General features: G+C 39.5%; 1 protein-coding gene across 12 annotated transcripts in view; it reads left to right on the top strand.

The window, feature by feature from the left end:
* Dgki (diacylglycerol kinase iota) overlaps nucleotides 1-26,815 on the top strand; it is a 425,847-nt gene that overhangs the window by 291,775 nt on the left and 107,257 nt on the right. For all 12 annotated transcript variants that reach the window (XM_078040589.1, XM_078040592.1, XM_078040591.1 and 9 more), the window contains one exon: nucleotides 16,731-16,831. In XM_078040589.1, coding sequence (XP_077896715.1) covers nucleotides 16,731-16,831 — 101 coding nt within the window. The remainder of the gene's footprint in view (nucleotides 1-16,730; nucleotides 16,832-26,815) is intronic.

Here is a 26,815-nt window from a genome sequence, read left to right as displayed (position 1 = left end):
GTATGAGCTTCCCCCCCTTCAGCTGAGTTGGGAGCATCTCCACTGCCTTTAAAACCCAGGACCATCATCCATCCTTCCTACCCACTGCAGAGACTCAGAGAGTGCCAGAGCTAAACTCAGCAAAACAGCTCTGCAGAGACCAGGGCACTGTGAACGGCCACAAACATATGTTAAATGTAGCATGCCATCTTGCACAGCAGTTATGATTTAAACCAAAACAGGATGTTCCCAATGCTAAATCGTGTGGGTTTGCTTATTACCTTGGGGAAGGCAAAATTAGACACAGATCCATGAGAAAAGTATAAATTGTCATCTTTGATTACTGGCTCAATATGACTCAACATTCCAAAATCGCTTTCCATAAATGAGGGCATCTTGGTAAAAGATGAAAGAAAATTGATTTTTATTCCAAGAGGAAAGGGAGTTTTACTAAGAGAAAAAGAAATAGTTTTTGATAGGCCAGTTTCCCTTAAGTTTCTGTCTTGGGTTGAGTTTTAAGAATTTTATTGTTGAAAAGCTGCAAATAAAGAACTGAGAACCTTCAATCTTCATGATTGAAGAATACAAATCAGCCACAGATGGGTTAGTGTTTGCATGCCTCTGGCCAGGGAAGTAATCTAGCAGACTCTTTGAACTGATTTCTAAAGTTCTTAATTCTCTTCTCCATTTAGTCACATCAGAGTTTTGGTACTGACATTTTCTGAAATTTGTGTAATATGTTGCGAAAGTTCTGTTTATCTCATCTATTGAGTCCTGGGCTGTCCAATTAGAAAATAAGACTGGATATGCATTAGGCAGAACACTTTTTCTTTTCCTTCCTTCTCTTTGTAAACTCCACTCTATCACATCCTGCACTCTGTTGGGAAGTAGCAAAAACATTGCCAAAGTAGAGATGTGCATGTGTGCCCTTATAAGCCATGAGGCTTCCTCTGAAATACCTGAGACATCCATCACTCATGGTTTGGCTCAATGAATTAAGCTATGGGTGGCCAAGCCCAGACCTTTGTAAGAATGTCAGGATAAATGGCACTCAAGGGCCAGTTGTCCTTCCAGAAGTATTTGTGTGACTGAAACAGAAATCTGTCCAGGCTCTTGATATATGGATTGCAATTTGGAGATCATCATTTTTGGTTCCAAAAACTAGTTTTGAGGGTTCCAAAAGGGCTGAGCACTCCAGATATCACAATTAGGTTTGTTGTTCATGCTTCTGTTTTTATTATTTCATTCCAAGGTGTTAATCTCTGAGTGGTAGGATTACAGGTATTTTTTTTCTTGAATTTGTGTATTTTCTGATTGATTTTAACAAACATGCATCATTCCTGTAACAGAGAAACATGTAAAGTTTCATATATTAAAAAAAAAAAAAACAGGAGAGAATTGTTATGTTCATAGAATTAAAAGAAATGGTTGCGCCCAAGGCCAGACAGTGGAGTGTAGAAGTTAGTTTCAGGCTCTCTGGAAAGCAAAATTATTTGTTCTTCAAATTTTTTAGTGAAAGAGTCTGGTAAGCTTTGCTGATTCTCTCCTCTTCTTTTCTCTCTTCAGACCCCCACTCTTCTGGGTTATTTTCCTAATGATTTCCGCTGTCCACAGTGACCTGACTTAGTCATATCCTGATGCCATCTTTTCCTTTTCTTTTGCTATTTATTCTTCTCTGCTAGTTCCATAAGATAGTGCTGAGTGGAAAATTCCAAAGGACAGGAAGTAATAGCTACTTGGGTTTCCTCCCCTACTAATTCTCCAAATAGAGCCCAAATGCAACTGAGATAATAGACTTTTTCCACTACATTTTCTGCACGTTTCCCCAAGATCTTTCTTTTTCTGCTGGGCCTTCCTTTCACTCAGGGAGATCCGTAACCTAAGGAAAAGCGGAAGCAGGTGCAGAGCATAGGCCTCTGATTGGAGCATCTCCCCTTTATTCTATAACCCTACCTTCCCCGTGGTAACCTCCTTCTATTTTTTGATCATCTGGGGGAGCCAGGCATCTGTCTGTATGACACTGACTGTGTACATTATGCTTTTGCGTTTCAGTTTTAAAGATATTTTTAAAAATTCATTTGATCGTTGGGATACTCATCAGCTTTGAAGTTGTGTTATGGTAAAATTCAGAATCCTGTGAAAATTTGCTTCAAAGGGATCCAAGAGGTGAAGTAGGTAAGATTTGTCATGGGACACCACAGGGTCTTCTATGGTTCTGAGAATGGAGCAGGAGGCCAGGCTTTCTGCTGCCTAGGGACTTAGCTAATGTTTGGCCTTGCTGACTGCTAGAACCCAAGTGGACTTTTACATTTAGACACGGAGGTAATATGCACCCATGCTCTACCATGCATCTCGCAATGTGATCAAGGTAACAACTTAATAGCTATGTTAAGTAGCATATTGTATTATTGCCATTCTATAGATGAGAACACTGAGAACAAGAAATGGTAGAAAACTTGCTTCCAACATACTATACATAAAGCCAGAATTAAATTCCAGGGCTATTTGCTTTGAAGACAGCATTTAAGGCATTGAACTCCATGTTAAAATAAACTCGGTGTTTTCCTATGTATGTGTATGTGAGTGTGAGTGTGTGTGTGTGTGTGTGTATGTATGTGTGTATGTGTGTGATTTATGTATTTTAATTAAATCATACTATGTAAATGTTATAAGAAACAGTGGAATGGGACTAACTTAGAACTCAATTTTGAGCATTTCAAATGTGTGACTTTTTGGTGTTAGAGGTTTGCAGTTCAAGTGTTATTACAAGAAAAAAATTCAAAGAGACACCCAGTTAAAAATAAATTCTTGCACAGCCAAAGAATTTGGAAAATCTTTTAGAACAGTTATTTGCAGTGTTCAGTTTGAAATAGGCTTATCAGGATGGGTCATGTGTGCATCTACCGTGGAGGATGGCTCCTGTGTTCTTCTGCAAGCCAGCGCCACACGGCTCAGCATTCAGTACACTTACATAAGGGCACAATACATTAAGGATTCACTCACAATTTAAAATTATATCTCTGTTGCTTTTAAAATTTATGCTTAGACATGAATTATTCATGTCTGCGCAGGTGTAGGAAGTCTTACAACTCAGCATTTTTTGTACAGTAAAAGGTCACTTCGAAAGTAAAGCAAATATTTACTGCTGGTTTGTGGCTGGAATGTGTGGGGCACAAGGGGTCATTGCAGAAGTAGATTCAGGGATGAGACTGAGAGTTTGGAGGGAGGCAGGTTTTGATACAGTACATGGTCCAGGTGTATTGGTGGGAAAAAAGAGGGAGGGGATTCATGCATTTTTTTAAACAACAATACAGTTTTAAAAATAAACATAATCTGACCTTAAGGATAAAATTAGTTCAATAAATACAAAAGTCCCATTTTTTTTTCTACATACTATGACTTTCAGAAGGAGAAGAGGAAACTTGGGTTCAAATATCCAAAACAGGGATATGAAACTCATAGAGATTTCTAATCCAGCTTGGAATTCTGGAAAGTGACAAATTAACAGTCGTCTCATTCTTCCATTATGTATCTTTTAAAAAAAAATACTTGTAGAATTGGAACAAAAAATGTTAGCGCTTTTCGTGCCTCTTCTTTTACTAGTCATGTGTGGGCATTTGCTAGGATTGCCATGACAAAGAGCCACAGACGTGGTTGCTTCAATGACAGAAGAGTGCTTTCTCTTGGGTCTGGAGGCTGGAGTGTCTAGGTTGGTTCCTGCCACTCTCTCTTTGGCTTGCAGCTGGCCTGCCTGCCATGTGTTTTCATTCCTCCACATACGTCTGTCCAACTCCTTCTTCTTATAAGGACTCCCATCTTATTCCATTAGGACCTACCCAAATGATCCCATTGTAATTTAGTTCCCTCACTAAACACCTTATCTCCACACACAGCCCCGCATTCTGATACCCAGGGGCCAGGACTTCATCCTCTCAGCTCAGCCCATAATGCAGCATCGTCCCAAATACATTTGGCAGAACTTTGGTTATTTTTCTTTTTGGGTCAAATTGTTTGAAGGTTGAACTTTGTATATAGTACTTGATTTTGGAAGTTTTTTTTTTTTTTTAATTGGAGGGTGCAAGGGGAACTAAAGGAAATCAACCTTTAATTTAGAGCAGATTTTCAGCATCAATTATATGAGATACTGCAAAGTTGTTAACCTCTACCCCAAATTTATTTTCTGTAAAATAAGGTGGGTGAATAATATGTACCTTAAATTTTAATTTCAATCTGAATTCCTAAGGTGTTATCATAAGGAATGCAACTGCAGAAACCCATACAGACTCTAAATAGAAAAAGAAAGACTCTCACTTGTCTTTGTGAGTAAAAAATTTACTTGCAAATGGACTCTCTACCAAAGGAGAAAAAAAAAATCTTTAGATTGTTATTAATGGGTTTACTGCACTCAGGGAGAAAAAAGAAACATTTCAATATTTACTGCAGTACTGTAATAATAACTGATTTTATCTTTTGGCATAGAGTAAGGAGAACATCAATAACAGAAGTCTAGATGTTTATTCTGAACGTTTCAAAAACGTGTTTGTATAGGATTGCTTGGCTAAGGTGGTAATGAACTCTGAGGTGTATTTCATGAGAGGCTCCGTTTAATTATACCAATTCAATTGAGTTTTCCTGGCCTGTTGGAACACTTACATAAAATGAAAAGAGAGTACATTTTTAAAGGCAAGAAAAAAAGAAACCCTTGTTGATGCTACATTTAATTAGTCTCTAGAAATCTCATCACATTTTTATGTCAGAAAAATGAATTCAAAAAATGAATTCAGCAAATTCCCAAGTTATGGCTAAGATAATTTGACTAAAATGAAAATGCTGGTTGGGAGAATTACAAATGGAACAAAAAGATTAAAACTTCATGTAACAAAGTCCTGTAGTTTTATTTTTATTTTATTTTTTATTTATGGCTCTCAGGAGAGATGGCTTCCGTTCTCTGATTGGGACATGAGTATATGTCTTGGGCTGATACTGTTTTGTGGTCCAGCAAAGTAAAGAATTAAATATGTTTCCTGAAGGGAAGTTTCTTGACTTCAAATTCTTAATACAGGGACCTTGGTAGAGATTCCATCTGCCTTCATGTGGCAGGTGAGAGGAGAGAAAGAACTGGGACGATCAAATGTACCCCAAATGATGGTCACATTCTATTATGATATTTCCAAAAAGACCATTCCAGCTTTCCTTTTTCATTCTTTTCCTGTTAATATTGTTAGAAAAAAAATTTAACTAGTTATACTAGTTCAGTTTTCCATTACTATATGCAACTGTTTCTTCCTGGACCACGGTGACTTTTTAGTTTACCTCTGAAAATACATTCCAAGGAACTTTTTGTCCCCCCGGGGTTTAATATCAAGTTTTACAACAGTTTATCTTTGTTGATTAGTAATCCCATTAATGAAATTGTGTGACTTTTACAAGTTGCAGTCTAGAAAAATATTTTTATTCTGTCATAATTATGGAGTCAAGAAGAATGATTCTAAAAATAAGAGCAGTTTTAAAATCTTTCAGTCGTCTAATCAGGGAGTAGAGGAGGGGACTGAGAAGGTTTTACCCAATTGGTTAATTTCACTGAGTCAGGCAGGAGAGCCGGTGGACTCTCCATTCTTTCTTTTTGGATTTCCAATGAGGAAACATGGGCTGGTAGGATGCATCAGTGAGACCAGTAGGGGACTTGGGTGTCCACCAGCTGTAGGTTCCTGAAGTGTGTTATGTTGCTGGTTCTCTCTCCAGATCTCTGGGTAGCTCCCCACTGAGCAGTCAGAATCTTGGCAAGCACTTGCCAAACTGAAGAAAAGAAATGAGTCCAAAAAGTGTTAGTTACCAAGTAGTTAAGAAAAAAAAACTAATTTTCAAATAGTGTTTTTTTCTGACACCCAGATTTTAGGAAAGTATATGAATCCATTTATGAAATATTTTATGTAGAAAGCTAAAAATAAGGAAATGTTTTTTTAGGTAATGCTATTTATCACTAGGCTAATGCTTACTTTTATTCTTCTTCATAGAGAATAAAACATGGAATCTTCAGAGCAAGTCTGTTTCTAGGAATATACATCTCCTCTCAAAAAATTTTCAGAGTAGCTTTTCAATGGAAACACATATGACAGTTCATGCATTCCATCCTTTCTCAACCCTCTTGGTCTGTATTATTTCCCCCTCTTAAGATAGTTGTATCAGTCAGTTTTCCATTACTATAACAAAGTTCCTGAGGCAGGCTTAGTTTATAAAGAAAATAGGCTTATTTAGCTCACAGTTTCGGAGGCTAAAAGTCTAAACAGCATTGCTAAGGCTTTGGCAAGGACCCTGTTGCCTGCCTCACCTTGTGAAAGGTGACAATGGTGGGAGAATATGTGAGAATGAGAGACCACATCACCAAACAGGAAGCCAGGCAGCATTTGGGGCCCTACAGTTTCTTCCAGACTCAGCAAGGACCTCCCTCTATGCCATCCATTCTAATATCCATCCCCCCAACATATTGACACTGGGGAATAAGACCCTGAAACACCCACATTTAGGGAGTGAGCAACATCCAAACTGTAGCAATGTCCATATTCATCTTCATTCCATTATGGCTTCGTGCATTTTGGCTGTTTGCTTTGTTGGTTATTTTTACTTATAAACCATTATAAATTCTTGATTTCTTTCTATTTACAGATGAAGTAAGTGTTGTCATTTAAAAATTACAATCATGTATTTTTCTGGTAAAAAAAAATTGTTTTAGGGTTACACATAGACCCCATCTCTCAGATCCTCAAAGGCTTGGTGCAGACTTGAGCCAGGGCTGACAAGCTGAATTTCTGGGCTCTTCCTGGCATGTCTGCAAGGCCACACGTGTTTCCTTCTGTAAAGTGACAGTTTTTAAACTAAATAGTGTTTTATCACGACACTTCCTCCTCACATCTTTCCAGTACAGATAACCAACTTGTCATTTGCAGACAAAAACATGATAATAAAACAGTTTGTGATTGTAAACCTATGCAAGGATTTTTAGCACTTTAAATAGCAAATAGGTGTAAGATCTCACTTGGATAAATAGAAATTGGAACCTGAAGTAGAAAATGTCTGTCTGTCTTTCTGAGCACATAGATCTAAAGCCGCTGTGTTGGCTTTAGTGACATCATCCTTCTATGTCTCACTGGCTCAACTACAACGGCTCCTACCCCAATGGAGATAGTGATGGATGGTCCTCCCTGCAATAAGAGCAGAAAAGGAATTCTTCACCCCATTACCAGCTACAAGCTAAAATGACCTTATATTAGCATTTTTATATAAAATGTTTAGTCATTTTGAATAGCCAGGAAACTCCATCCCATGGATTCACTTCTTAACACGGAAGTGACTTTGGCCTGATACTCTGATGTGACAGAAGACAGGGCCTGAATTTTTTACCTGCTTCTATTCCAACTGCTCTCAACGGTTCTTCTCCCAACAATCTGAATTTGCAGAATTCTACTACAAAAATGCATGTTCCCTCCACTTTGAATTTCCACCCTTTCTCATTTCCTGTGTATTTGCTTCCTCTTTTCCTTTCCTTGTGACATTTGTGTAATTTTTGCTCTTTGTAAGCATGAAAGAGTATTAAAGAAGCATGAGTGGGACTTTAAAGACATTTTTTCTTCAAGGTTTGTCATTATCAATTGCCAGTCCAGTAAGTAGCAGGGCAGGAGACTCCACTTTCGTGAGCTCTGGATATTCGGATAGTATCTCATCCCAGGCCTGTGTGTAGACCAGCGGCAAGCCAAAGAATCAGCTCACACTATGATGCCTGAGCATTGAGATTCTTGTCTGGTGGGCAGTTTTCATACCAGGAGTTGACTTTCCCTTTGAATCAAATTCTGCGGGGTGGTCCCCGTTGTACCCCTGATTCACAGAGCATAATACACATGAGTAGATGGTGATGACGAATACAGTCAGTTGTCATGAAAAGGCAATTTTTCTTCTTGCAATGTTAGGCCGTTCTTAAACAGTCAGTTGACACGTGTTGGAAACCTCACATTTAACAGAGGTTGCGGGAGATCTACAGATGGCTAGAGATGGGTGTCCTGCCCTGGAAGAGCTCATGATGTGATGGGAGGAGTGGCCGTCACATTGGCATTTAAAACAGAATGGAGTGTGAAGGAATCTCAGGTGCAGGGAGCCCACTTAGTCAAGGTGCAAGACAATAGAAGTCTGGTGTGTGTGGTGAGGGGGAAGGGAAGGAGCAAAGAAGCATCAGTATTTGGAAGATATTTGGAGGAGAGTGAATTACCAGGGAGAGAAAGAAGAGGCCACTGGAAGCTTAGTTGGGAAACCGGAAGTGTTTTGAACTGAAATCCAAGAGAACAGGGCTTCTGGGAAAAGAGAGGGAACAAACAGTGGGAAAAGAGAAGGTGAGGACCTGGAGGCCTGTGGCAGTCAGCTGTTCAGTGACTTAAAAACAAATCCCACCCCGGGGAGCTGCAGTTTTAGCCACAGGGATGTCTGGGTAGGGGTGGCCGCACAGGGAAGCATGGGATTGGCTGACTGGGTCAATAGCAGTGGTGACATTCACTGCCACAAAGAGAAGCAGGAGGTCAGGAAGAATGTGAAACGTGGATCCAGGTTTTTGGCCTCTCAGCCTCTAAAGCAAAAACGATGAAACTGCGGTTCCTGGCGAGCTCTCTGCAGTGCCACCAAGGAAAGTCGCTGCCTGGTCTTCTCCTTCGCTTCCCCTTGATAGACCAGGGACATGAAACTGGGCGGAGACGACAGTCTGTAATAGCCGCACAGTGATTTCACTCTGTAGCATATTCATCTATCGCACATTTCAAAGGCCTAGAAATTTGTTATAAATTTCCATGAAAGCATGAAATTGTTAATCACAATGTGCAAAATAAATTTTGTCTCAGCCAATGTCATAAAAGTTCCTTGATATTTGATAAGTTTAGTCTATTTTTAATCCTTCGGCTCATAAATCGGATAGCAATGTGTCTCGCTTTTGTGCTTAAAGTGTAGACTTTTTGGTCATTAGTCTCTGTGACTGATCATCTCAGGGACTTAAAACCCGATACCCAACAAATACTGAATTAGATGTGATCTAAATTTTTTTTTTTCCCAACCTTGTAACACTTTCATGAATCAGAGGAAGGTCTGGAAGTATAGCTGTCCCAAATGATTTGTGAGCCGTGACAGCCAATTGTCATGTCACAACGGAAGTCCTAGAGACTGAGCACCTGTTCAACTGCTATCGAAAAGAATTAACAACCTTTAAAAACTTCTTCAGGAAAACATGTTGGGCACTGGGATCACAGGACTAGTCATTGTCGATGTGATTTTGGTCTATTCTTATTAAGATTCAAAAACTTCTGTAGAGTTCCTTTTAGATTCCGGAGGCATTCTTCTCTTCTCCAGGCAGAAGACAACTGAATTATGAGTGTTCTGTCTGACTTTGGCAGGTGTCAAAAACTCATTTTAAATCTCTGTTCAGAAGCCTTGACTCAGTTTGGTTTTGTTGTAAAGAGGTCTTCCTGCATATGTTTTGAATAGCTTGTCACTGACAATTCAAAAATGTCCCAAGGTAAATGTCAGCAATTTTTAGGAAGTTGCTAAAGGAAGCCATTGATTATAATTTTATTTAAATTGGGCCCAGTTTGACAGCTGATCTGAGGATAGGGTGGTAGATGTTTCATAACAATTTAATTGGAGAACATATAGTAGTGAAACAGATTATTTACCTTTCTTTGGTAGGGACATCTACTATCTGTTTGTTCTTTATTCTTTCTTTTTTATATGCATGAATTCCAGTAGAGATAAAATGCAACAGAGTGGGAAGAGAATCCAGCCTGGATGCATGTCCTGATCCAGAGATCAGACAGGACGGAAATGCACAGCTAATTTGGAGTTTCCTCCAGGGTCCACAAAGAGAAAAGCCACAGGAAGCAGCTCAGAGAAGCTCCAACACCAAACCGTGCTAAAGCCTCAGGGCCATGGTTCAGTCCCAGAGAAATTCAACTTCTGTGTTTCATTTACTCTTTTGTTCATAAATATTATCGTAAACGACATGGGCCAAGTGCTATTCTAGGTTGGTGGAATCCCAAAGAGGAGGAGGAGAGAGTCTTTCCTACTGGACACTTACACTCACAATTAATATTTAAACAGGAGGCCAGTGCAAAGGAATTTCACTAAAGATTAGTTAGAAACACACTTGATTGTATCTAGATTAATGATCAGGTAGAATCTCATATTGGCATTACTGAGAAGAACTTAAAGCAGTTTATTATAGTCATTAAATTAGGCCTGAAGGGAGACTGGCAGAGTTGTGAAGCTTTTTCTGCCTCACAAAACAAAACAAAACAACAACAAAAACAGCTCTCTCTCTTTAGGCAACAAATGCCTGGTAAGATTATGGTCCTTCACAAAAATTCATGCATCTTTATAGTGAATGTTATAAGGGCCACATCTTAAATTGAACCATCTAAGGAATGTTTTTTTTTTTCTAAATATTTTTTAAGCTGGGACACAATACCTTATTTTTTTAATGATTTACTTTTATGTGGTGCTGAGGATGGAACCCAGTGCCTCACCTGTGCTAGGCAGGTGCTCTGCCGCTGAGCCACAACCCCAACCCCTAAGAGGTGTTAATGAAAACATTAAACAGGATATTTACAAGGCAGAAAAATGTAGAATAATTGTATAACTTTAAAAGTCTTCTCTGCAACACAAATTAGGGATTTTATTCTTCATATCTTTAAGTCAAATATTGCAAACATGCACCCATCTCCAACGGCATTCTTATTAATGATAGACGGTTAATTACTCTGAATTCTGTCTCCTACCCATGTTGACAGACTCTGAGCATGTCAAGCTTTGCTTTCTGTTCATCAAAGCTGCAACTCTGGGTTCAACTATGATGTATTATTTAGGACTGAGTAAGAAAAATAAGACTTGTAGAAACTGGCATATCATTGAGGTGCTAATTATAATAACGACAATCATACGTTATTTCTGAACATTTGATATTTACCAGAAATGTGCTACAGCCTTGTGTGCATCTTCTTATCTAGTACTCACTCCAGTTCTATCATCAGTCTCATTTTCAGATCAGAAAATGGCTTAAAGCAGGTAGCTTTAGAGTTCTCAAGATCAAGCGTAAATCCATGGAGTTCTGGTTGTGCCTAAGATTTCTTTTACGATACGTCTTGCTTTCCTCACTGAGCTCTGTGATCTTAATCAATCATTGACATCACATGGTCAATCCTTGATGACAGTCACTGTCACCACACAATCTCTTCTCATTGAAAAAACCAATGAGACCTCTCCCAGGTGACCGGTGTTTTCATCGAGAAGATCCTGTGGTGTCAGTGGCATTAAAGCGATCTTGGGACACCAAAGCACCTAGCTCATTCCTCTGTAGGATGATTACTCCAGGCAGGAGTTGGGGTGAGGGGAGTCTTGTGTGAGGCTGAGAGAAACTGTGTACTAAAGAAATTAATTTGAGGAGGAAGAGATCTCAGAGCATAAGGGAAGACTTGACTCTAATGGGCTGAAAGTTTACACAGGGACAATAAAAAGAAAAAAAAGAACCCAGAGCTTATTGCAACGGCATCTCTGGAAAAGCAGAAGCAGGGGGGTGCAGGGGGGAGCAAGAGTCAGGTGCAAATTGAATGTCAGTGAGTGTTCCAGGGCTTGTCACAATGGCATGGCAGTCCACCTCCCCTCCAACACCCCGGGTGACAGGTGTGCAAAATGTGATTAGGGGAAGCTGTGTTTGAGGGTGTTGTGAGCCCATGTGAGTGACTAAATGAGAGGAGATCTTAATATGGCTCTCAAGAAAGTGGTCCTGGGTAACAATTGGGAGTTTGTTTAGAGTCAGGAAGTTCCACTCTGCATGAGGAGCAGAGCCATAAGGTTGCCCAGGAAATTAGTGAGAAGGCAACAGGTTGTGGTCACTACCCCAGTATGAAGGAGAGTTCACAAACTGATGAAATCCTTAGAGGAAACTTGAGTGGTCCCATGGAGGTCAAGTTTAGAACCCTTGAAGTGGTGCCTGGGTCGGTGTGGGAGCACCGTGTGGTAGCTGTTCGCAGGGAGGCAAGGTTATATTTGCTCACATGGTTAAGTCTCTTCTGTGCTTTACTAACTTCCTTGGCAAAGTGTAATTTTAGAAAACTAATGGCAGTTCTCTTCCCCAGACTCCAAGGGACAACATTGTCATCCTCCACCTTCAGCCAGCCATTAATGAGGAACAAATGCATTTTGACATAAGGGGACAAAATTGCATTCCTTGGATTTCATTTAATCTCGGTACACTTTCTCTCCTCCTCCTTCAAGCTGTCTGCTTTTGTGTTATTAGTTGGCTTTGTAAAATACCAGGTGGGAGAAGATCCAGGCATGTGAAATGTCACGACATCAGCCAAGCTTGACAGTTTCCCCCAGAACCTTGTCAGAAATGAAATGTCTAGGGAGGGTTCTGGATACATTCTAAACTTCTTCCAGTATTGGACAGCAGCAGATGCTAGTGTTAGGTGAGCCTTATCTAGGAGAGAATTTTCAGAATAATTACTAAAATGATATCATTTGGCACTTACAACATGACAGCACTTTTTCAAAGCAGATTACATGTACTGACTCATTTAATTCTCACTGTGTCCCTGTGAGGTGCATGCTGTTATCTGCATCTTACTTACGAGGAAGTGAAATAGAGTTTTCTGATCGACCACTGATTAGAAGAACTTCACTTCAATCCAGCCAGTCTGATTTGGAGTCAAGTTCTTAACCAGTTTCTGGTGTTGCCTCATTTATCTATGGTTTATAGCAGGTAAAGAAAAATTCAGGGCTGGGGATGTGGCTCAAGCGGCAGCGCACTCACCTGGCGTGCGTGTGGCCTGGGTTCGATCCTCAGCACCACATACCAACAAAGATGTTGTGTCTGCTGAAAACAAAAAAATAAATATTAAAAATATTCTCTCTCTCTCTCCCCCCCTCTATCTCTCACTCTCTCTTTAAAAAAAAAAAAGAATTCAAAGGGGTTTCCATCACAGACTTTACGGTCCAAAGCCCTAAAATGTGTTGTCGGGGCTCAACTGTGACAAAGTTTGATAGGAAGCAAAACATTAGTTCACTTACAATACAGGGTTTAAGAAAGTTGCTAGTGGTAGGAAAACTGGATGTGTAGGTTGTTGAGAGAAGATGAGAGCTGGAAGCAAGAGGAGGTTGGGTGGGTGAGGATATTATGTGGTGGCTAGTCTGTCTGGCTTAGCTGGTCATCCTGGAGATGAAGTGAAATAGTACATGGATTAATTTTGGATCTATTTAAATGATACCTCCTGTTGTATGTCCATGGTGTGACTCCTGGAAGTCAGGAAGTTTGGTGGGAGCCCAGTGATTCAGGAAGAAGCACTGTGTAGGTTGGCATCAGAGGGCATCGATGAGAACCTGGGAGATGGACAAGGAGCAGACACTGATGGATTTTGAAACAAGTGGTACAACTGGTGAGCTCAACGTCAGGGGAGCTCATGGATGTGGGGAGCGAGGACTGGCTCCTTCTCTGAATTCTTTTTCCCACTTGGCATCTGGGCTATCACAAGGTCCTAGTTTTGGTGCCTCCTTCCCACTGAAGAAGACTGGAGCTCTCTGCCATTAGGTTCACTGTTATCTCAAAAGGATGGTTAAGGAGAGCTCATTCAACTCCTGCACCCCCAGACCCCATTACAGGATATGAAGGACCATCATGTTTCATGGTTCTACCTTCCTTCTTAACTGTTATGTTCATAGCAAAATATTTGCTAATTGCAACCTTTATAGATCACTTAGGTGAACCTGGAAATTAAAGAAAGATTAGACCCCCTTAATTTGTGGATAAGCATTTGGTATGGTCATCTCCTAAATGCTTAAATTCTTTCCTGTCTTTGTACAGCTAATTCTCTTTGCTGAAATGCTTATTTTTACTCTTATCCAGAGTTATCATTTATTTACAAATTGACATAACTTTTCAAATGACATGTTATTTCACTAAATATGATGATCCTCAATGCAAAATAATCCCCAAGTCCCACCACATAGAGATAACCACTTGGAACATCTTGTTGAAGATTGCTCCAAACACTTCTCTTACATATAAAGACTCCTAAATTCTATAATTTGCATGCAGGAGCTTATGCCGTGTATAATTTCCCAGGACTCCTTCTTCACTTTGCAATATGTTATGGGCAGACTTTCTTCTAAACTCATTTCCCTTCCACACATCTATAATATCTGCCTTATGCTCTCTTATTATAATTACTGTGGGTACTTAGCCACCCCCTTGTTTATTGTTTATTGATGAAAAAGAGTCTTAGAACCAACAGAGATCTTCAGACTCTGCTAACTCAGATGTTAAGGCTTTGCTGTCCCATCCATAGGATTTTTGACTTGGAGCTCCTCAGCACTGGGTAGTAGAGAGAGCATGAAGCTGACGTGTGGGGAGAATTAGGCCCTGTTCCAAGCTCTTTCACTTAGCAACTATGTAACCTTAAAATCACTTTACCTTTCTGAACCTCAGTTGGCTGATCTGTAAAATGATATAGGGATGCCTGATGCTTGAGGTCAATGCTACCAAATACTATTCTGTCAAACTAGATCTCTCATCACCTCTTAAATGCTCATGTCAGCTTTATTCCTTAGTCCTCTCCAGTGTCCATTGCAAGATCGATACAAAGTTGTGAATGATGGACTGATGCAGCCACTGAATCCATCATCTCAGCCTTCCCCCAGGACTGCCCAACCCTGAGGTTTCATATTGGCTTGATTTTAACCCAGAGAACCTCAGGCCTTTTAACCTGCCTGCTGTCTCACTTTAGAAGGTGCATTTATATCTACATTTTAAAACATCTTAAGTGTGTGAGTGTGAAAGATAGGGAGAGAGGTGTATATGGATATGTGAATATACATACATATAGTCTACCTATATATCTGTGTATATGTAGATGTGTATATTATTTTTAGATGAGTACAATTGAAATCTAGGAATGGATTACTATTATTTGCCCTGAAATGAAATTTTTAAATAAGAAAATGAGATTAATTTTTTTTTCACTCCCTCTTCCAGAGTTGCAGTGAGATTAAATGGGTATGGGCTCATGGGTCTCTGTGTCTTTGAGGTGGGTCAAGAGCAGTGTCCTGGGATCTAAAGCAGCTCCTTGCTTCCAGCCATTGTTTTCTTTCCTTCCCTCCCTCCTTCCCATCCTTCAATTCTTCATTTCCTTCCTTCTTTCCCTTTCTTCTCTTATTTGCCTTCCTTTTCTTCCTCTACAGAAGTGAATTGAAGAGGAATGCTGTTCTCTCTAGTTTGGTCAGTGGTGACTTTTATCACTGTTTCATATAAAAACGAGCAGCAATCCTCTTTGTTCAGCTGCTGAAATCTAAATATGAGGTGGTCTCTGAGGATAAGCCAGGACTGTGTTATATTCATGTGTTAAAGAAACCTGTCGATCCACAGGGGAGGTGACAAAAACTAAGTTATTTCACTCAACTTGTGCCTGGGATGAAACTTCTTTGAAAATGTCATTTAAGAAAACATCCAAGAAATCTAGTGTTGAGAGCCACAGCCAAAGGGGCCCCAGCAAACTTCCAGCTGCCAGCAAACTTCCAGCTGCCAGCTGATGATTGGCTCACAGTGGCCCCAGCAACATCTAGCTGATTGGCTCCTCTGCGGTGATGTTCATTGGGCTGTTTCCCTGCCCTTCAGACTGCCAGCTGATGATTGGCTCACAGCGGCCCCAGCAACATCTAGCTGATTGGCTCCTCCATGGAGCTGCTCATTGGGGGACTTCTTTGGCTCCGCCCACATAACCCAGCCAATCGGCCTCAAGAGCAGGAGGATTGTGGGAGGTTGAGAGGCTGGTGTGGGGGTGAGAGGCTTGTGGAAGCCGGTGGTGGCAGTTGGGCTCTGAGGGTTTTTCCTGAGGAGCTGTTTTGTTTGGCGTTTGTAGTTCTAAAAATAAAGCTAGTTTCTTTTGACAAGTGGCTCCTGAATTGTGCACAGCCAGACTGCGGCATCTAGTTACCAACTTTCTGAGGGTGAACAGGAAGCTTCAGGAAGTTTGGTGCTGTCCCCTTTGTTGAATATGTGTCCTGAACCAGTGTGGGTTAAATGCCTTCCAGATGAATCACATACTTCATTCTCTGCCTAATGAAACAAGGAAAGTACTCTATATCTATTGACATTTTATTTGGGGAAGCTCAGAGGTACCTTCATAGGCAGTGCTTACTGTAACATGCTCTAAGTGACAGGTGTTTTCAGAGATGATTCAATCGAGGAGAGCTCTTTCAATTGTAGTTCTGTGCTTTCTGGATTCTTATTCTGTCCTTTTTATTGGTTTTTCTCTTTCTTCCGAGGGTCAGGCCACCACTGACCAAGTTCCACTACTGTGGACCTATTCACCTTTCATTTTTCATAGTAACACCCTGATTCTATTTCCAATTAGCCACATCTAATTTGTTATGTAACAAAACACGTTTTCCTTAACATTTTAATAAATTAATATCAAATATTATATAAAGTTGTCTCCAAAGGGCTTTTTTTCTGCTGGTTTTTATGTTATTAGCTAAATTGCAGGAATGTTAGGTTTCTGGAGAGGCATTCTCAAGGTAATCACTTGTTTTCTGGTAAACCTGCAATTCTCGGTTGAATGTGAACTTTTTCTTCTAAGCCAGAAGGAGATGACCTTGTCCCTAGTCCCTCCAGGTGCATGACTCCCAGTTCTTCTCTCTCATTTGTATCTGACCACTCGGTTCTTGTTTTGCAGTCCCCAGTCTGTCCCAGATCGCCTGAGGATCCGGGTGAACAAAATCAGTTTACAAGACTATGAAGGATTCCACTACGACAAAGAGAAACTCCGGGAAGCTTGTAAGTTGCTGATGCTTGTAGGTTTCCTAAGATCAGCTTGTCTTCAGCTTCTTGACCTTCTTTGGTTTGATGGGCAGAGTCACTAGACCATGGCTAGGGAAACACAGTAACATGCAAACTCCAAATGATGATCTGTGGGCTGGAGAGAACAGAATTGGGAAGTCCAATCACTCAGCTCCAGGAGCCAGGTCAGGAGCTCCCAGCTTGTTCACCACTCTAAGTCCCAGCATTGCCTGCAGTGAGGGAAGCGGAAAGCAGGTAAGACCATGGCAGAGGAACACCTGCAAACCCTCGAGGCAACACGGTTCTCTCTCTGGAGCCTGCATTATCAAATACTTCCCTCCTTCTTACACAAAGGTGGCAACGTTAGCCATGAAGGCACATCCGTCATTTTTAGTTACCATGCTCTGATGTGATGTCAAAGAAAACTCACAGGATGCAGAATGCTGTGTCGATAGAGTAACTCACGGAGGATAAGGTGCCATGGTTTCTGAAGTCTCAAATTGAGTCAACATCTGAATTCTCCATGTATATATTTTCTGTATACTTCATTGAACACATAGCTCATTGTCAATTTCCCTCCTCAATCAGTATTTATAGGACACTTTTTACATTCTGGTCACTATCTTAAAATTCTAAAATTCTGAACTCCTTCTTAATTGTGGAGGACAATAGTCAAGCATAGTAAGATCAAGGATGGTGATGAAGACCAGTGTCTAGGTGAACAGACAAGGATGCAGCCAAAAAGAAAGGAGTTTTATGGGGCCAGGACTGTGGCTCAGTGGTAGAGCACTTGCCTAGAATGCATGAGGCACTGGGTTCCCCAGCACCACATAAAAATGAAAACAAATAAAATAAAGGTATCGTGTCTATCAATAACTAAAAAAAAATTTTAAAAAAGGAGTTTTATAGAGAATTAAAGATTATTAACCAAATCCCAATTGGTGTCCCAATGTGGACTGACCAGAAGTGTAGAAGAGGAACTAGTTAAAATGGGAAGGAGTGGAGTAGGAGAAGCATTCCTGGGTCAGTGACTTCCATGTTCTGAATTCTGGCTCTGATCTGAAGAGAGTGGTAGTGGATGGAAATCCTGAGATCCAAGGACAGTCTCAGGTGGATGCAAGCTCTTCTACAATCCTGGGTTGGCAGTGAGCAAGGACCCTTGTCCCTGGTGGCCTCGTTATAGAATCTGCTAGAGAGTTCTCCGGTGAAATCTCTACTTTCTCAATTCTCTCTACTGCTTCAGCTTCCTCGACCCTTTTGGATGTTTTCCTGAAACATCCAGACCTTCATTTTCTTCTCAGCTCTCACTTCTACCATTCTCTTCCACTGCTTTGGTAGGAAAGTGGGAGCTAAAGTAGGGATAATTTTCTGCAACTGCATTTCTTCCTTTTGTTAACATCATCCTACATTTTCTAAGGTAAAGAGATTATAAATAACAGACCTGCACCAGAATCCAATGGAATCCATATATATTTGCAATGGGAGGTATAGCTACAGTGTAAATTAAATTGATTTTTAGAAGCTTCTAGTTATAAAGAACACTGTTTTATGCTCTTTCTTATTCTAAACTTCTAAATGAATAGTTTGCAATTTTTGAAAATAATAAAAAATAATGGATCTCAAGTAATATTTTGCAATTTACAGTCAGTTCTCAGTTGGGAGTGGGGATATACTTGGATATTTTGGGCCAAAATGAAATTTGAAGCTTATCTATGGTTTCAGGGATCTGTCCTATCTTTCCTGTGGCGTTATCTGTCCACTGTTGCCAGAGGCAATTGTGATTTGAGTTTTTTTCCAGGAAGATGACATTTCCTGGCAAGAGCTTTACTCATCATATGTTATCAAACTTCTATGTGAGAAAACTTCTTAAATTGGGAGAAGGAACTTGGCATTAATATAGGTCAATGAAATCAGCAGTGTCTTTGGAACCCAAAAGGGCAAGTAAACTCCCAAAGTGGGCACTAAAGGAATTATTCTAAAGATCTGAGTTTTAAGAAACAGAGGGAGTGAGTCCTTTTCGTTCTTTCATTTATTCAGGCACACACAGAGGTGATTGCCATCACCATTTACTAGATTCTTGCTAGGGTGTCTGAAGGGCTGGCTGTTCAGATCATTCATATTGCAAGTTGGGATGTTTGCTGGGATGTTTATGGTCTAACTAAGCCTTGCTGTTGTCTGCAGTGCAGAGTGATAAAACAAAATGGCAGCCCCTTTAGTTGCTCTGCTTATTTTAGCATAGAGAAAGATGACTAGACCATTTCAAATACTTCCCATTCCCCTACCATTTAGCTCCATCTCACCTGGGGACATTCCCCCTAAAACTAGCAGCATGGACAGGTTGTGTCCTTCACAGTTCCTCCCTCAGCTCTTGCTGATAAAGTTTAGACTTACTTAAAACACCTGGAGTCTCCCTCACTGGTTATAAAGCTTCAGGTTGATGGTTATGATTTGTAAGAGGGGAAAGTCTATTCAACTGAAGAGGTAGAAGGTATAGAGAGAGTGGCCATGTTAAATTGATTAAATTGATTTTTAGAAGCTTCTAGTTATAAAGAACACTGTCTTATGCTCTTTCTTATTCCAAACTTCTAAATGAATAGTTTGCAATTTTTGAAAATAATAAAAAAATAATGGATCTCTAGTAATATTTTGCAACTTACATTGAGTGATAGACATATATTTGCAATGGGAGGTATTAAAATCTTAAGCAAATCTATAATAATGACAGCAGAAAATCACTACTGTCATCTGAATGAAGTACATAAATGTATCATTAATAAAGCATGTAACCATACAGTCTAGGCAAAAAATAATCAGTTTTTGAAAATCCATTTTATTTCTGTCTTTAAAAGAGATTAATTGGCATGACATATATTTTTATATCTACAATAACTTGACACTGGCCAAAATTTAACACTATCCTGTGAAACTGATTAAACTTTACTTTTGGCATTTACTGTACATTTTTGAATTGCTATGGTAGTTCACAAGAGTTTAGAGCGTAAAACACAAATAGATAAGATCAATTTGGGGCCAACAGAAAACAGATACAGTGTATAAAGATAAGAGGGGCTAACATTTGATAATTGTGTATCAAATATAATTTTTCAGCAATGCTTTTCTCAATATAATGGATATTATCTGGATGCACATAGTATATAATGTATACTTTCTCAGTTTATTGGTTGAGACTAATGATATTAGGATTGCGCTCTAATTAGGTACAGCAATTTAGGCATTTTCACTAATGGAATTTCCTTGATAAGTGATTTAGTAGAAAAGTTATAAATGTTTGTATTTGGATCTCAGTTGCAACCTTGGCAAAATAATTTCTCTGGTGATCAAATCTCTCATCTTTAAAATGAGAATATAATTGCAATCCCATAGAGTGCTGAGGCTGAAATATAATGTTGTATATGAAACTCCTGGTGCTTAGTCTGGCACATTACCATGCTTTCCAAAAGTGGCAGCTATGATTTTTATGGTTGCAGTTGTTAAAGAACTCTACTGTCACACGCCCTATCAATCTTCAGGTCCATAATGAGAGGATCAGTGTAAGGGACTTGTTATGGTTTATATATGTCACCCCAAAAGATCATGTGTTATTATTATGCATAACTGTTCAAAGGTGAAATCATTAAATTATGAGAACTATAAACTAAACAATGGATTATTCCATTTGTTGTATCAATAATTTTAATGGACTTTTGGGAGGTAATTGTAGATAGGTGGGGCATAGCTGGAGAAAGTAGGTAATTGCAGGTGTGTCCTTGGTTATTGTATTTTCTTCCTGACTCCTCGTGGGCTCTTCTCTCTCTCTCTCTCTCTCTCTCTCTCTCTCTCTCTCTCTCTCTCTCTCTCTCTACTTTCTGGATGCTGTGAGCTGATAGATTTCCTCCATCTTTTCTCCACCATACCCTTCCACTGTGATATTCTGTCTTACTTTGGGCCCAAAGCAATGGAGTTAGCTGACCATGGAATAAATCTCCAAAACTATGAGCCGAAAGTACACTTTCCCTCCTCTAAGTTGTTCTTGTCAGGTATTTTGATCAGTGACAAAAAGCTGACTAACACAGGGCTGACCTCCTTCAAACTGGAGCAACACCCTCCAACTCCCTTTCTTGCTTTCAAAAACAGAATTGAAAACAGTAATAAATGTAGTTTTCCTTGGTATCAGCAGCAGATTGGTTCCAGGATCCCCTGTGGATACCGAAATCTATGGATATACAAGCTCCTTAAATATAAAGTATTATTTGCTTATAACCTATGCACATCCTCCCATATAGTTTTAATCATCTCTAGATTACTTGTAACACAAGTAATGTACATAATTATTATACTGCATTGTTCAGAGAATAATCACAAGAAAAACATCTTACCTTTCATTTTTTTGCGGGGCGGGGGGAGTTAAATGGTCAGTTATAATCCAACTACTGTGGATTGAAAATAACTGAAATATTGAATTCACAGATTGGAAACCCTTTTATATGTATGACCAATTGTAACTTAGAAAGGTTTGGGGAAGAAAATGTATATAATCATTCAATGTGTTTTTATTGTTAGTATTAACATCTGCTATGATGACAAGACACTTAAAAACATGGTGTATGGAAACTCTAAGTCCATGTTTGATATGCCCAGACCTCTGCAAATTCTCATTCCTTAAGTCTATTCCTGGATTCAGTCCTGGATACCACATTACATTGAGTTGGCATTTCTTCCCTGTCTCCTCTGGCCTATGACAGTTTCTCAGTCTTTCCTCCTTTTTTTTTTTTTTTTTTTTTTTTTTTTTTGATTCCCCACCAATCACCTTGATGGTCTTAAGGAGTATTAAACAGGTATCTGGTAGAATATCCTCAAATACGGCTATGTCTGTTGTCTTACTCATAATTAGAGTGGGGTTATGGTTTCTTGGAAAGAAAAGTGCAGAGGCAGAGTACCCTTTTTGACCCATTCTATTAGGACTCACTTGATGCCTACATAATGTCTCTGTCATGTTGACCTGATTGACTAAGGTGGTATTTCCAAGATTTCTCTACTGCAGAATCACTACTTTTAGTTCTTCCTTTCTCTATCCTTTGGTGGTAGTGGATGGACCACTGGAGGATTCATTGCTTCCAGTTTCCATATTTGACTTCAACTGAATTTTTTTTAAAAATATGTGAAATTGGTGGAACCATTCGATCCTCATGCATTCATACTTTGCAGCAGCTTCATATCTGCATCAGTTACATACAGATACCATGGGAGATGCTGGGAACTGAAAAATGAAACCAGAGCATCTCACAGTGCAATATAATTTATTCAGAGCACATATATTGTGTTCTTAGAGTGAACAAACAGTGGTTGAAAAACAAAGCAAAACATAATTAGTCTCCATTTGCTGGAGCTTTTTTCCCATTTACCTATTTTTCCTAGCAAATATTATTTAAATAACAAAAGTAAAAGATAAAATGCATACATGCAAGAATGAGCAAATCCAGTCTAACCATTAATTAGCTGTGTGACCTTGAGCCATGTATTTGTCTTCTTCAGACTTCAGTTTTCTTATCTGCTAAATGCAGTGGTTGAATTAAATATTTTTAAAGAACATATTATAATAAATGTTTTGCCCTGTAGAAATTATGTAGGATTTAAACCTTTTCCTCTGACTTGTTCCCTCAGTGAAATTTTTGAAGCTCCAATATGTGCATAATGAGTGTAAGCATTAGAAAATTGTGCAAAAGCTTTTGTGCAAATTCAAATTCTTGAATTTGCTAAAAATGCTGATTATTTTTCTCTTGATTGCTTCATCTAAAATGGAATATATCACCCCCACATCTCTGTTGAGCAGAGACATGGGCCTCTATCTCATGAAGCGGGCATTCCATTTGGAAGTCCATCTGGGAGATCATGACATCAGTTTGTCCTCTGCAGGTCGTGGTCCATTCTTCCCCAAGTGTGTTGATATTTACTTTAATTTTCACAAACTGACTCCTTGCTTTGTTTCTTTTACTGTCCTTCCTTTTCTTTTGTTTGTATCTCTATTTATTATTCTATTTAAAAATATAATATTAGTTAAAATACTAGTGAACACATATTGCACTATGTTGTAAACTAGGACATATCTTTAATACACATATCATGTAATTTAATTCTCTCTTATCCTTGTATGATAGGCAGTATTGTTATCCCCTGTTCACTTATGAAACAGGTGAGGAACAGAAACATAAGAAAATTTTAGAAGGGGTTGGCATTCTGAATACTTAATCACTGTGCTTTGTTTCCTCCAAGTCATGCTTCTGATTTTCTTATGTAAAGTATATTTAAGAGTATAAGTAAAAGTGCATATGTCAGTCATTCATAATACCATTTCAAATGCTTTTTACATTTTTATTTAATTTTTAATTGGTGCATTATAGTTATATATAATAGTGGAACTCATTGTGATGGTATTTTATATACACATACTTTTATGTATTGGTATATACACATATAATTTGGTTAATTTAATTCCCCAGTACCTCTCACCTTCTATATTTAAACTGACTTTTAATTCATCATTCTCTGACTTACAGGAAAATTTTCTGGTTTTGGGTCTCCTTTCAATCTCAGATGAATCACCCAGTCATAAATTTAACAAATGTTTATTGACCATGTTTCTAGTACTGTTTCTTTACTGAAAAGTGATCACCCTCATAGAATTTATATTTCAGTGGGGGAGAGAGACAAATTAATACATAATAGAATATAGTAGAGAGTGCCATCCTGACAGGAGAGTGACATAGGATCCTAACACTTGAAAAGTGATCAAGGAGAGACATCTGAGGAGGTGACATTTAAGCAGAGATTTGAATGCAAAGAGCATATATGAACACAAAGGAGTTGTGTTACAAGCTTGGTTACTTGTGGAAAGGAAAAGGAAAAGGTTTTGTGTTTGTAGGAAAGGGCCAATTCACAGAGAAGGCTTGTTGGCCATAGAGGGTGGGATGAGAATGTGTCAGCACTGTTTGAGAACTGGAACAGGCCTGGATTTTTTTCTGACTGCTGATTGGAGAACTGACTCTGTCAGATTGTAAGAGTGTAAACAAGTCAACAGACAGAAGGCCGCATTCCAGGTGAGAGGTGACAGAGTGAGAAAGTTAAACTAGTAGAGATGGAGAGAAGCTGTTGGTATCTGGATACACTTTGGAGGCAGTACTGGTAGGATGAGGTTATGGGTTAGCTGTATTGAATACAGATGGATTCAAGATTGCCTCTGAGGTTTTGACCTGTTCAGCTTGGTAAGTAGAGGTAGGAGAATTGGAGAGAATTCAGCAAAGAGGACCAATAAGAAGCATCCAGTGAGCCAGAAAGACAGCACGGGAGCTTATTCACTGGAAGCCAAGAGGAGAAAAACATTTCATAAAAGGAAGAACATAACTGTCAAATATTCCAGAGAGTAGGATACATGTTAAGATTGGTAATTGGATTTGGTAGAGAGTGTTTTTTTATTAACCTCACAAGAGGTTGTGGATTGAAAAAAGTGAAGGTAAATAGTGTGTCCATGTGCAAATGAGTGCAAAGGAAGTAACTCAGCACAGACTGCTCATTTGAGCTGTTTACAAAATGGGAAAGAAAAATGGCATGGTAGCTGGAAAAGAATGTAGAATCAAAGGAGGACTCTTCCCGCCCCCCCCCCCAGCTTGTAAGATATTTTAGCAGGCGAGTATGCTAATGGGACTGTTGTAGGAGAGATGAGGCCAGACACCCGAGGAATTAGCAGGAAGCAGGTTTATTTAGGTTGCAGCAGTCCAGAGAGGCTAACACCTAAAAATCTCTAGACTTTGAATCTGGACATTCTTTTATATTTATACTCAGTGGGATGGTTCCATGGCAGCGGGTGGGAACAGTTACTCTTTGTCCCATATTCCTCGGCTAGACAGAGGTTTCACACATTAGGTCTACAAACCTGGCATTTACAAGAAAGAGAGGCTACAAACCACAATGCTCTCTGCAGAAATTTTTGCTGATATCCTGGTGACACCCTTTGTAAAAATCTTTCGACAAGAAGAGAAGCTTGATTATGGCAAGGGTCTTTTGGATGGGGGTATCTGGTCTGCTTTAGGATCAATCTACTAGAGAGGCAGAGCTTGATTCAGAAGAGGACAGCTTCTGGGGCAGTACCTTTGGGCAGGTGGTGAGATGGGGTCTGGTGTGCAGAGGAGGAGTATGCAGAGGGAGGAGCCAGGTCCTGTTGTACAGAAAGGGAAAACAGAGTAGTGAAGATGCACACAGAGTAGATTGATGTATTTGGAATTAGGGAGAAGCAGAATCCCTAGTCTGATGACTTTAATATCCTTAGTAAAATAAGAAATGGGCTTATTAGCTGAAAACAGGGAAGAGATGGTGCCAGTGTTCACGAAGAGACAAGAAAGTTGGAAATTGTCCATTTGAAATGAGAAGCAAAGAGGGGCCCAGGTAGAATTGCTGGGTAGCACTTTAGAAATGGATCACTGAATTCACTGGCTTTTCATAAGTACCTGGAGCCTGACCTGTCACTTCCTGGGGTCTTGGATTCTGATGACTATACTCTCTGTCTTTTTGATTTCAAAGGACTCTGATGCCAGAGGAATATCAGGCTGAAATATGTTCTTATTATTAATAAAAAATTCCTTTGTTACATATGATCCATGTCTCTAAGGAAATAAGGTATGCTTCCAGAGCTGTGCTGTATTAGAAATTCATAATATTAGGTCTCAGACAAGGCAAAAGCCCGAAGTGTTGATAATGAGATTGGATCCTTTCTTCATTGTTAAATCTTACTCTTAGGTAATGAGAGTAATCAATTTCAGGTGCATCCCTAAGTCCTTACCCAAACCAGAATTTTTCCTTTTTAGCTGATTTATCTTCTGTAACATACCCACAAAATAAAGGCCAATTATTATTGCTTAATACCAACCTAGTCCATGTAGTTGTTGTCTTACCAGCTTGACGACCCCAGGATTTGAGCTCACATGGTCCTTATCCTCTCTTTGAAGGCTTTCTCCTAAGATCCTGTATAAAATTATCACTTTTTCATTGGTCATGTTACTAAGTGAGTGACAGTGTCAGTCATGACAGAGTCATGACCATCATGTTTAATGATAAATAATAAACACCACTTCCATATTTGTTCAGTGCTTCATGGTTATGAAGGACTGCTCTATACACTGACCCCATATGTTTTCAAAAGGACACCAAAACCATTGTCTTATCATGGTCACATTACCAGGACAGGATTTTCATAAGAAACTGTATCATTTCTCTTAATCCAGTATATTTCCTACTACACATTCTATGTGTTTGTTAACCCATAGCTGTGCAACAAATAGAAATGTGTCATTTGGAAAAATTGGGGGCCATTGTTCTTGAAGTAGGTTGGGTTCACTGGGAAACAGACTCTGGACCGAATTTTGTGGATCAGGAGATAAGTGAGGATTTCCTAAGAGGGAACTAGGGTTCTGCAGGGAAGGAATTTAGTATTGGTTAGAAGGGCAAGTTGAGCTTTGCCATAGCTGCAATAGAGGATTCCTACAAGGGCTTTGGATCTGGGACAGCCACTTAGAGTTGTCCAAGAGAGGCAAGGGTTATTGGATACAGGTGAGGCTCCCCCCAGGGAGGGAACAAACCTGGCTTCCTTCCTGGAGAGGGACTCCTGTGGGAGCTAAAGCAGACTGGCAGCAGCAGGGGGCCATTCCTTTGTGGCTCTGCATGCATCTGGGTGGGGCCCTTGAGCTCTGGTTGCAGTCTCAGCTGTCATTCATCACCTGATATTTGAACTAATACCAGCAATTTGAACTAAGACACATACAACAGCCTCCCAATTTCTCTCCTTATATCTTCTGACCTGACCTTCATACTATTTAGGAAATTTGAATATATGTTAATTACTTTCTTCAGAAGTATGCACAAAGGGAATGAATACCTAAAACAGGAATACTGACCTTTGCTTCCATGTGCCTTCTGGCATTGAAATACTGGCAC

The sequence above is a fragment of the Ictidomys tridecemlineatus genome, chromosome 2 (assembly GCF_052094955.1).
Source record: "Ictidomys tridecemlineatus isolate mIctTri1 chromosome 2, mIctTri1.hap1, whole genome shotgun sequence".
NCBI classification, from domain to species: Eukaryota; Metazoa; Chordata; class Mammalia; order Rodentia; family Sciuridae; genus Ictidomys; species Ictidomys tridecemlineatus.
This window is presented reverse-complemented; position numbering and strand designations above follow the sequence as displayed.